This window comes from Rhodamnia argentea, chromosome 6 (genome assembly GCF_020921035.1).
Source record: "Rhodamnia argentea isolate NSW1041297 chromosome 6, ASM2092103v1, whole genome shotgun sequence".
In the NCBI taxonomy this organism is placed as follows: Eukaryota; Viridiplantae; Streptophyta; class Magnoliopsida; order Myrtales; family Myrtaceae; genus Rhodamnia; species Rhodamnia argentea.
Window position 1 is genome coordinate 28,921,120 of NC_063155.1, and position 12,332 is coordinate 28,933,451.

Sequence of the window (12,332 nt, forward strand, 5' to 3'; positions counted from 1 at the left end):
ATGCCTTCGAATCAGTAATGTCCTTTATTGACCAGAAAGATTATGGCGTCATCTGGCAGAATCTGCGAACGGAAATAGGCCTAGGACCTTGATTTGGTACATCAAAGGCTTAAGCTGATCAAAGAGGAATGAGCTGATTAGCCATCTTTGACAACATATAGTATGATTCCAAGTAGGAAAACTGATTTCTGAGAGAGATGCGGTCGAAATAGCTAACAGACAAATGATCATTCAATAAGAGTAATGCCTGTCGATATTTGCTTCTATCGATATACTAAGTCCGAGAGAGGTCCACATCGAAAGCTCTTTAACAGACAGTTGATCACTTGATAAAGATAGTTCTGCCAACATTCAATTCTATCAGAGAGCCCAATTTAGGCCCCCAATACAGATGCTTCTCAACATTTAATATTACAAATCTCCCTCCTCAAAATTCCTTTTCTCTCTGAGCTCTAAAGTTAATCCTAAAATATACAAATTTACTGTCATAGTACCAGTGTTATTGGGAGATCATCAGAAAAGTAAAATGGCATATGCCCCAACCATAACCCAAAAATATGAAAGGAAAATAACCAGAAGATTCTAATAACGTGAACTTCTGTCGACCTATTTGTTGTTTAACCTCTAGGGAAGCAAAAGTGCAGACAGTATCTCCCCCATTGTCTTCTCAGCGGTATCCTTCTCAGTATCTACCCGAAGACCAGACTCCAGAACAGCAGCATCCAGAACCAGCTTCCTTTTTGCAATCTCATAAACATTCTCATCGACTGTACCCTTGGTCACTAACCTGAACAGAATTCGGTTCAGATATCCCGATTTAACAAAAATCGTGATCACAAAAACAAGTAAAACGATGAGTAGGAGATAACAAAATTTTCTTCTCAGAAGTGGGGGCATCAGCACTGCACCTATATATAGTTACTGGCTTTGTTTGGCCAATTCGGTGACAGCGATCCTCTGCCTGTCGGTCAATTTGTGGGTTGAAATCCATGTCATGGATGACAACTGTGTCGGCTCCGGTCAAATTCAAACCCTGTCCTCCAGCTCTCGTCGAAAGCAAGCAAGCGAATATGGAAGTATCATTATTGAAAGTGTCGACTATGCTTTGTCTGTCCGTCACCTGGGTGCTGGCAGTTTCATATGCAAATTAACAAAGTGCTTTTACAGAGCATGCATGAACATTAAACCCCGCTTTACAATGAAGCAATGACCTAAAACAAAATGACAATCCAGGAAGTACTAAGGCATTTTTAGAAGATATAGGCATTGATCCAACTGCTCCTGTGGACAAGGGAATCCAAAGGGGGGAACAATACTCAAGACATGCTTGAGAAATAACCATTATGAGAACAACTTCAATCAACAAAGAACTTGAGAAATTCCTGCTTCAACGAGATAACATACTAGCCCAACCTGAAGAGATAGAAGGCTGGACACGGCCAAGAGAACTTACTACTGGGGAACATAAATTCCCTCCCAAGATCATGCATTTACTTAGGCAACCACAATAGAAGATCAAAGAGATAAAATCACTTCTGCTCAATGTAGCATTACCCCAATTTGCTTATTAAGTTCCCACCATTCAGTAAGTAGGAGCAAGCAAACAAGAAAGATAGCAGGCAACCAATGTATGCAGAAAAATGACTAGAGAGAAGGAAATCAGACAGAAGCACCTTCCGTCAAGGCGTCTGTATGTAACATCAATAATTTCCAATATCCATTCTAAGATATCAAGCACCGAGGTCCACTGGCTAAATATCAGGACACGATGACCATCTCTATGGAGTGCAGGAAGAAGTTCAGTCAGTGCCTGTAAAGTAGCTAAGAGATCTGATTATAAGCAGGACTGGGTCCAATTAAGCTTGATATGATATAAGATGAAAACATACACGGCACTTAGCAGAAAGCATGGCATGTTCCTCTGATAGAATCCCATCGATACCATAACAAAGTAAAAGCTGCACAAATAAAGTTATGGCACCTATCAGTGTAAAAAGCTAAAAAGCACAATAAATCATCAGTAAGTAAGTTTACAGTAAATTAAACTTTCTTTCTGATCAAATAGGTATAAAAGTGCCAATGCAAATAAATTATTGACTGCTCCCGTTCAAAATTTCATGTCGTAGGCAATGAGACAAGCAGGAAAAAGATGCTTCATATACTGGGATGTCCATCAATAGTATTGAAAGAAAGAACACTAGTCCAACTGCAACACTTTCTAACCCCAAAAAAAAAAAAACTGCAACAACTGAAAGTATAGCTAATAAACAACTGCATATCATTAAAAAAAAGCAGTTAAGTTAAGGATAGTCAGCTGGCCAAAAAAAAGTACGGATAATCAGATGGATCACTTTCTAATAGGGCTACCACCATCTTTATTTTCTTCTTGATGCCAGATAATAGGCGGGAATGAAAGATTATCAACAGTCACTTGCAATAAAATTGTCAACCAATCATGCAGACAGTAGATAAGTAATCAATAAGAGCAGTTGTACATGAGAATCATATGAATAACTTCATTATAGATATGTAGTTTATGCCACTAAGAAATACCTGATGAATGGAGAAATCACTGTACTTCTTCATTTCATCTATTGCTCTTTCCAAACCACATTCAAACCCAAAGGCGCCTTTTTGATACAACTTCTTACCGAAACGACTAATATCACCATCATCATAAAGCCGCCTTACTAGCAAAGGATGATTTGCAATCTGCATCGAATTTTAGACAAGACAAAACACATTTCAGTCATGAAATCCTTACAGCGTCTGTGTTTACGAAACATCACAAATATGATGCAGCACCTTCCGAAACTGGAAAAAGTAGTTAGAAATTTGACGCTTTGGAAGAACTTTGTTCATATTGCTCAGGCAATCTCCTGAAAATTTTGCCAAACGAGCTCCTGAAGCGGCACGATACTCCTCAATAGCTTCTATATAAGCCGCCTCCTGTTGCTGATCCATTGTCACAAACTCAACCTATGCAAGAATTAACACCGAGACACTCTAGAATGAAGCACTGGCAGGCAAAAAAAAAAGAACAAAAGTGAAACTGGCCCACACTCAGAGAGAGAGAGAGAGCTTGAACCTATCTAAAACTACTATCTGCTAGGGGTGAACAAAATCCATACCTTTTGTATCTTAGGAACAAGTTGCCGCATAACATCAGATTTCAAACGTCTCAAGATAAATGGGCCCAGAATGGACTTCATACGACTGACTAAGGCTCGGTCCTCAGCATTTAAAAGTTTTTTCAAGTCCACATCTTCAGTTGCAAAAAGATCAGGCATCATAAATTCCAACAGTGACCATAATTCCTACAAAGAAACCCAAGGGAGTGAGTACAAAGTACATTACACAACCTACAATATCTAATGAAACTGCATTACCTCTAATACAGAGCAATTGCATCTTTTTTTATTTAACAAACATCATCGCAAAGCTATAAGTTGGTTCTTGGGGTTGTTTTGGGCTGGACTGCCGCATGATTACCATGCACATGGCTTTTTCATTTGTGCTTTTCCCCAATGACTTTCCCTCAATCTCTCCCACCCATGCAATAAATCTCAATATTTGCTAGCTTTTCCGCAATTCTTCCAATTATAGATAAAATATCAACGAGAAAAAAATTGAGCACAAAGAGCATTATGTAACTGTCGCATGGAGGTTTGATTGCTGAAAATATTAAAAAGAGTACACTAAAATGTTTTCACTCTTTATTATAATCCTCAAAGAAGGTTGTCAAGTGTAGCCCATTCTTTCATGGCTCTTTTCAGCCTTTTTGTTGATTAAGTTGTCTCCCAGTTCAACTAATGAAAATATACGGGCTTCAAATTGTATGACAAGGTCTTCCACAGAGACATCAACAACCAGAGGGACACAGAAACTTAAAATAATGCTATATTTAACATAAAGTATCTATCAACTTTTCAGGCATCTATAAAATTCAGGAAATTGAATTAAAAAAGAAATATCATTAAGCATACATGTAGATCGTTTTGTAGGGGTGTCCCAGTCAACATTAGACGCTGATTCGCATTTCGTGCAACAGACATTAAGTTTTTCCATCTGTAACTGTTTTTATCCTTCAATGCATGGGCTTCATCCATCAAAACACAGCTCCACCGCCAACGTCTAAAAATTTTGCGATCATCTTTCTGCTGGACGCTGCAATCATTATCAACAATCAGTAATGGACATCTCTCAAGTTGGTAGCAGACGACCTAAGACAGAGATATCAAACCTGTGACGTTCAAAAAGAGAGTAACACACAAGAAGCACATTGAACGGAGGAGGTAATCCTGCTTTCGACAGTGAGGTCAACTCTTTCGAGTAGATTGACCGGTTAGCACCATGATACTGGAATACTGAAAATGAGGGACACCACCTTTTGAGTTCCCTTTCCCAATTCTCCAAAAGAGAAGCAGGGCATACAATCAAGTGCGGACCAGGGTCATTATTCAAGTGTTTCAGCAATGTTAAGTATGTTATGGCCTGCAAAGAAGCCAAAAAAGAGGTATATAATAGTCTGTGAATAGAAAAATGTAGCACAATCTTCAAAGATAGTGCAAAAGCATAAGCAAATACTTTTAAGAGAAAAGGAGAAAAAAGTGATTACCTGAATGGTCTTCCCAAGACCCATCTCATCTGCTAAGATGGCTGCACGGAGTACAAAGATGCACCATTAGCTAGGATGTATCTATTTTAGCACCCCCTGCCCCTCTGCAGAGAAAGGGGAAGAAGTACTAAGCTGACATACACAACAAACCCTCAAAAAGTGATTGACAACATGAAATAAAGAAAGAGAATAGCATGACACTGTCTGCATTACCAACCATTAAACCCCCTCTCTCCTGAGACAAAAACAAAACTGGTGCACAAAAAGTGACGCAGGACCATTAAAAAGGCGACAAAATATTGCGGTTCTCATATTGTTCGAGTTACTGTAGTAAATCTTTTATTTGTGTTTTTAGAGTCCTTTTCCGTTTTTATTTGATTAGGACAATGTCTAACAAATATTATTGTTCTCGTGTTGTTCAAGTCAATATAGCAGGTTCTTAAGTTCTGTTTTAGAGTCCTTTTGGGTCTCACTTCAGTTTTAAGAGTCCTTATAGTATTAGTTTTACTTTCCTAGGAAGTGTTCCTTTGATTTAAGGATCTTTATGTCTATTATTAGTCTTTAAGGGCTCTGTTCAGATTAGAAGCTGTTCTCATATTGAATGAGGTTTCCTTTAAGAAAGTTGTCCTCTTTTCCTTGCCCTTGAAATCTAAAAGAACATTATTTTGAATTGCTGTTCCTTCTGAATTGCTTTTGCTTTGATCCTTCTAATGTGATCTTGGATATCCCTATATCCAAAATCACCCAAACAAGTCAGTAGACAAAAGCCAAACCCTTCGTAAGGTCATTTCAGCAGATTTACTTTTGCCTAGATAAGGTGCCTCTGCCTTAATGAAGGCCAGTACAACTTTTACACTACAAAATTTTTTACAAATGATTTTATTCCTTTTTGCTGCTAAATGACTTTACTTTCCGATAAAAATGATTTATGAGATGTCCTTGGACAAGATGTTTATATTGCACAGTACAATCATGTTGCTTGGAGTTATTCCTAATTCCAGTTCCAAGTGTGGATTTCACAACACCTATGACAGTTGGGCATTCTTGCACTTAGTGGAACTGGCTAGATAACTGTGACGTGGATTGCTGCACCCCCACACTTTTACAATCCGGGTACATCATTCTGGTTTTCATACTCTTACTCTCTCAATCACCAAAAATGGGGATCCCTCAACCACACCACATACACGTGCACTTAAAGATGTCAACATAAATCTAACGGTGCAAACATGTTCCAAAAGAATATAAGCTTTTGCGCTACAAGAATGACTTGGTTCTCTATTGCTATTACTTAATTGACTTAATTATATGCCATGTGCTGATGAAATAAGAGACACAATAAAAGAACTACTAAATTCTCCTATTAAAAGCGAATAATCCAATTGAATGCTTCCAACAGTAGCCAATCCAAATGAGCAACCCGACTAAGCATGCTTTATCCCTCAAACACTCTTTCTAGTCAAATGGCATAGATAATTTGCTAACCACAATACATAGAACATCTGGATCTAGGTAACTCTCTGCTCTTTATATCATTCAAACTATTTAGTCCTATCAAACAATTTTTAAGTGGTAAGTTCTATATTCAAGGTCCTCTATAGGGCTTTACTGGTACATTGTTAGGCCTCCCTTCCCTCTTTTCACCTTGGATTTTTTATCCTAATGAAGCATCTTAATATCTTCATTGCATGAGTAGGCCACCTCAAAAGAGTTTCCCCATCCTGGATACAGCAACAAAAGGGCCCGTTTAAGTCGAAAGAACCTTTTCAGTCTTCTTTTCCGCGGATGATGAAAATGAAATATCCATTTTGACAAAAACATGTTTGCTAAGAGAAAATGAAAATCCTCTTTATGAAAGAAAAGTAAAATCGTATTTATATCCATAAAAAATAGAAGAGATTCTTTCTTTGTTTCTTCAAATCCACTTGATTTCATTGAATGAAGACAATAAAAAACAACAGGAAGCTACTCATAGTTTGTCCAGTTTTGTGTCCCGTTTGAAAACCACAATTCTCTATGAAAAGGAGTACAGAAAATTTCACAAATTTCCAGAAACCAAACAGGTTTCAATTGCCTGTTGATGCATGATCAGCGTCGTCCTTCTTGCTTAGATATCCAAACATCATCTTTTCTGCATGATTTGAGTTCTCATAGTCTATTCCTTTTTAAAGAATATCGTTATTCATCAGAGAAGAGCATTTGCAGTAGACCCCTTATTTGCATATAACCCTCTAGTAAAGTCGTATTTCATATGCTCTTCTTGGTACTTAGTAGAACATGAATCCTCAAATTTAAGAGTTCCTGTCATGCTTCAAGCTCCAAATATACTCCAAGCTTGATTTCACCCACAATGAATGTGTCCTTCCCTAAAGGCATACATCAAGGGACAGCACCATGTTATCCAGTACTAAGGAAAAACTGTTAGGGCTTGAACACTGAACCTAAACAAAGGATACTGCTGTAGAGACTTCCTAATTCATCCCTTCGTTTTCGGTCAACTAAGCAACATCCATGATGCATAGGGTATATCCTAGATGTTGCAACTATATCACTTTCTACTCCAGTCGTCCACCCAAAGAAATTCTCTGCAGATCGTCTCAAATGCATTGACAAGATCTATAACTACCACTATCTAAAACTTTTCTATCGACATCCTCAAAGGGCAAATAATACTTTTAAGCAATCCCGCCACCTAAAAGCAAGTGGGTTCTCTAAACTTTACAATGTGTTATGCTTCCACAGAAACTAGTGGTGACATCAAGTAGCAATCTCTTATTATAAATTAAATTACTGATATGACAAATTCTACCGGAACCCACAAGCTCGTGGAGTTCCCATAGTGAAACCTGTCAACCAAACAACTTTCGTCATTTTCATTATTCTTATTTTCTTGGAGAAATCGAAGAACTATATTCAACCTTTCTCTGTGAGAATAAAAAGAGGAAATTCTCTAGAACAAAATGGACAATAATGTCATTACTCTTTTCTCCTCCATTTCTAGGAATATCACTCATTCTTTCAAGTTGCAGACAGTTAATACTTTAAGCTTGCGCATGTAACGTCATTTTCTGCCTAGGCAGCCACGTCCAGAAGCACAATCAAAGACCACAGAAGACAAGAAGAACCAAAAGTTAACAGGCCATGAAGATATAGGATTGGCAGTTGCCACTCCTTCCCAAGCACTTGATTCCAATGCGAGTCTCACTGTCCCCTTTCCCAATCTCATCAAGCAAATAAAGAGAAGAATGTGATGCTCGGCTTCCCCAAACTTCATACAGCAAGCTTTTCTTGTGGCCGTATCTAGTCTAACGAATACAGTAGGAATATGAAGCATATTAAAGACATGAGCTAAGTTCTCAATGATAGTTGTACTAAAACAAATATTCATTCCGTTTAGGTCCTAAATGAACTGTTGGCATGTAAAATGAAGGTTGAAAAGATTCACAATACCTCCTCCAACACCCTTCCGGTGCAACAAAAGAAGAAAGTTGACACCAACAAGCTGATAAGGCTTCAGAACAGGCTGAAAATCTGTATCATCAGCACCACATGCTGCATCAACATCATCCTGCAGAGTCAATGTCAAAGGGAACTTGATAAAGACCGGCTAAAAATATGTCTATATTCTCACGCTCCCAATGGAGAACCATTACTGCAGATAATCGAAAACCACAATTAAAAAATAGAAAGACGATGTTTAAAGGAAACCCAACCATATCAACCTTCATAATTCCTACGCATGACATCAATCAATTGAACTAAAGTATCCAATTTGTCTCTCTATACATCATGGAATGCTAAAGGAAAAGGGCTACGTATTGTAAACAACTTTTGGACCCATATTATTGTTCAAGTTTCAAGCTTGGTCACCTACTACTCCTGATAGAAATTAACTCTCTGTACACAAGATCTGGAAGAAGTGAAATTAGTTGCTCCTAAACTACAAGAAGTTCTCCATGAAATTATAGCACCAAGTTTTCTGGTTAGGTAATTCAAAGAAGAAGCGCAATATTAGTTAAAGTGTGAAAGCTGCCCTCATACAACCACCCATCTGCCACCGATGGTGTAGTGCAGCTTCGTAAGATAACTCAGCACAAAAACCTAAAAAATTGGCTTGAGCTGCAGTTTCAATGACAGCAGATCGTCAACAATTAATTTCCTAGAATAATTGAATTCAGTTTCAGCTGTTTCTACACATTAACAACCCAATCCAGGATACTACAGAGATCCATAAAACATTCCATCACTCAGCCCAGCGGAATAGCAGCTGATAAAATATAGGGAAATAACAGCTTTCCAACGTAACAAGCATGTCTAGATGGGAAAGAAGAAGAAGAAAAAGAATGTTCAACACAGCCCAGAAAAATCCTACATTTCACCTAGTCATTAGCCAAGGTTCTTTAACTCAAACAACTCCTTCCGTCCACAACTAAAAATAAACACATAGCCGCGCCAAAACCCCAAAAAAAAAAAAAATCATAAACCAACTTTAATCAACACTCAGAGTATCCTCGTCCCCCAAGCTTCCATCACATCGTAAAACTCCAACCTTGGCAAAAACTAGCAAGGAGCGAAAATGCCGGGCAACCAACGGTCCAAAACTTAATAAATGGGATGATGGAAAAATGCAAAGAGAACCTGAGTGACAATCCGATTAGAGGAAGCTTCCACTTCGGAGTAGTGCTCGCATGAAGCGACGGAAGAGCCATAAAGCGCCTTCTTCAAATCCGAAGAAATTTTGGCGCATTTCTGCAGAGCCTTCCCCACCACATCATCATCCTCCACCACATCTTCTTCTTCTCCCAGTTCCTCCACCCCAACCTCCTCTTCCTTCTCGTCCTCTGCGGAGCTTATATCATAAACATCGACCAAATCCCCATCGCTCTCCACCTTACTCCCCATTCCCGCCTCCTCCTCCTCTTCATCGTCGTCGTCGTCGACGATAAACCGGCGGCCACGACTCGCCACCGGCGGGGAGACGGAGTCCACCAGCTCGACATCGTCGTCATCCAAGTTATCGGAGCTACTGATCTCGACGCGATCGCCGACTCCTCGGCCGGAAGAGCTCGGGGAGCGGGGGTCGCGCGATTTTCCCCGGAAGGCGAAGGACTCGATGGGAGGCGGGGGCGTCGGGGGTCTCCTGAGGACGCGAGAGGGCTTGAAGGAGCTGGACAGGCCTCCCCAGTCCCCCTCCGTGAGCTCGTCGAATGCTCGCTTCATCTCCGTCGCATGGCGAACTTTCGACGACCGAGGAAGACGGTGCTGCGAAAACCCTAGACTAGGAGGAGATCAATGTCGCGGGTGGAGAGGAGGGGAGGAGGAGTGAGGAGGAGAGACGCCATTTGCGCGGAGACTCGGCATTTAATAGAAAGGTCGGAACGAAAAAGTGCGCTCCTAAATGAAAAGGACGCACTGACCAAAAATAAATAAATAAATGAAAAAAGAAGCAATAAAAAAAAACGTATTTTTCGAAAAGGTAAATTAGAAAAATATTGAGGCTTCTCTAAATTTGCTTGAAAAACAGCAAGAATTAGAAACCAAACTAAGAACTAAATTTTAAATTTTTTTTTTGGTAAACACTAAATTTTTAATGTTTGTAACAAAAAAAAAATTAGTATCTTATAATTGGGCCTACTTTTATATATCTTGAAAGATTTGGTGTATTAAGAGTCGAACAGTCTAAACTGTTGAATTTTTTTAAAAAAAAAAAGCTTACTAAACAAACACGTTCACCTCACCATTTTTAAATCAAAAGGCTTTTATTGCCTTTCTTGCCAAAACTTAAAAGGTCATCTGCAAAACAGATTTATCATGCACGTCATCGTAAATTTTGAAAATATTTAGAAATTCCGTAGTGATCGAAGTTCTATTGTGTGTGCCAAAGAAAAATCAAATTCATCGTAAAAAGTTCCCAACTAGCCTAAATAAATATTGAATGAGAAAAGATTATCTGTGTTTTTTCTTTTTTGGCGAAATAATTATGTTAAACATTTAAATCAATATCTAACGAAAAAATTATGTTGATATTGAATGTGACTGAGGGAAAGTGATAGCAGCATTCAAGGTATGTTTGTTTCGATAAAAAAAATGAACAATTCATATATTGTTTGATATAATTAATTAATAAATTTTTATTGTTATTGATATAATTTATGTATTGATATATTCATATACGATGAAAATATTTACTATTCATTTACTTTTGTAAACAATACAAACTAATGTTTTTAGACATTTTTTCTTTATGTATTTTCCAAGCAACCGGACCCTCGAAATTTATACTTTTGGTTTGTACAATAAACGGTCAACCATAAATAGGTGGAGGGTAGGAATATTTGACTTTGAGATATGCCCTTTTCTTTTTTATGGGAAAGACCAGCTAGATTCGAAACTATTGCTGAGTGGGAATGGGGCTTAGGCCTTCTCCATTCATGGCCCAATTAGACATTCCTCTGATCTGACCACGGACCCCAGGTTGGACTTGGATTGTTTCCTATTTCTCAACTTTGATTTACTTGGTGCGGGAGAAATGAATGGAACACAATAAATATGTCTTCCGGTTCAGGCAACGAAAGAAAGGTGAAGAAAAATGGATAAAAGCGACCATTATTGGATGCATATGTTTTTCAGTTTTAATGTTTACTTTGTTTTCAAGGCCCGATTTCAAAAAAGAAAGAACAGAAATCATAAACTTTGTGCCGTTTATCAAAACTAAACTTTTATGATGTACCGTGATGACCCTCAAACTTGATTATTTGTATATTCTCAATCGGCCTCACTGTCTGACATGGCACCCCATGTCTCAAAAAATGGGAAAAGTATTAAAAAAAAAAAGCCATAAACCTATTGCATCGATGCTAATTTAGTTTTAAACTTTTTAATTGAACCAATTTAGTCCTAAATATTTTCAACATTTTGTCAATTGAGTCTATTTAGCTAATTTAGGCCGGATATCATTGACGTAAATACCGGCTCCGACGTGGACATTGTTTTTATATAATTTTTTAAAATGTTTTCTTTTTTTTCCCCTTTTATTCTCTCTCTGCCGGTGGTCGGCGAGGGTAAGTGCCAACGAGGTCTTGCATTGTTAGATTGACCGAGGCCGACCCTCGCTGACCATGGAAAAGGGAGAGAGAGAAAAAAGAAGAAAGGAAAATAAGAAAAATTTATTAGAATTATGAAAAATTGGAGCCAACTTTAGCAATTTCTGGCTTAAATTGGCTAGAGGAGTTCAATTGACAAAAACGTGAATTGGTTTAGGACCAAATTGGTTCAATTCCTAACCAAAAAAAAAAAATTGGTTTGATTGAAAGGTTTAGTACTGAATCGGTACCAACACAATAGATTTATAATTTTTTTGTACTATTCCCTTTAAACAACACTATCTAACCTTTCGGTTGACCAAAAAAAAAATTTCACATAGGACAAAATTACGCGGTTTTGACGGAGAATAAAGCAACCCTCTTCAGGCCAAAGGAAAAAAAAAAAGAAAAAAAGAAAAAAACTCATTTGCTCAACTATGTAGTACTAACAAATTATTACTAAATATGAATCTTGCCATTCCCATATCATTTTATTGTTCAGGAGGAAAACAAACTGAATTTCACTGTAGATATTGGCAACAGCAGCAAAAGAACAAGTTGTTCTCCACCATTGCTTTTGCTGATATGGTAACTACCCACTCTTATATCAGCCATCACATAATGGGTGTATG

At 38.1% G+C, this 12,332-nt stretch overlaps 1 protein-coding gene across 3 annotated transcripts; it reads right to left on the reverse strand.

Annotated features, from left to right (window-relative positions):
- Positions 1 to 234: 234 nt before the first annotated feature.
- On the reverse strand, positions 235 to 9,966 carry LOC115726148 (protein CHROMATIN REMODELING 19). 3 transcript variants are annotated; one of them, XM_030655906.2, is made up of 12 exons: positions 9,257 to 9,965; positions 8,069 to 8,186; positions 4,619 to 4,659; positions 4,244 to 4,494; positions 3,987 to 4,167; positions 3,132 to 3,317; positions 2,806 to 2,979; positions 2,554 to 2,712; positions 1,890 to 1,958; positions 1,674 to 1,810; positions 909 to 1,127; positions 235 to 787 (listed from the first exon to the last, which is right to left on the reverse strand). In XM_030655906.2, the coding sequence occupies exons 1-12, from the start codon at positions 9,836 to 9,838 to the stop codon at positions 625 to 627; spliced, it is 2,280 nt and encodes a 759-aa protein (XP_030511766.1). In that variant the 5' UTR covers positions 9,839 to 9,965; the 3' UTR covers positions 235 to 624. The 3 variants fall into 3 exon arrangements, with proteins under 3 accessions (XP_030511766.1, XP_048136476.1, XP_048136477.1); XM_048280519.1 differs by lacking the exon at positions 3,132 to 3,317 and having other exon boundaries at positions 9,257 to 9,966; XM_048280520.1 differs by lacking the exon at positions 235 to 787 and having other exon boundaries at positions 984 to 1,120; positions 9,257 to 9,966.
- Between the last annotated feature and the right edge of the window lie 2,366 nt (positions 9,967 to 12,332).

What these genes read in the sequence shown, in the direction of transcription:
- LOC115726148 (XM_030655906.2), bottom strand. Translation starts at nt 9,838, where the DNA reads ATGAAGCGAGCATTCGACGAGCTCACGGAGGGGGACTGGGGAGGCCTG. An exon ending in GTCTTGGGAAGACCATTCAG is followed by an intron (nt 4,495 to 4,618) that starts GTAATCACTTTT and finishes GCTTCTTTGCAG; the next exon opens with GCCATAACATACTTAACATT. An exon ending in ACTTTTTCCAGTTTCGGAAG is followed by an intron (nt 2,713 to 2,805) that starts GTGCTGCATCAT and finishes AATTCGATGCAG; the next exon opens with ATTGCAAATCATCCTTTGCT.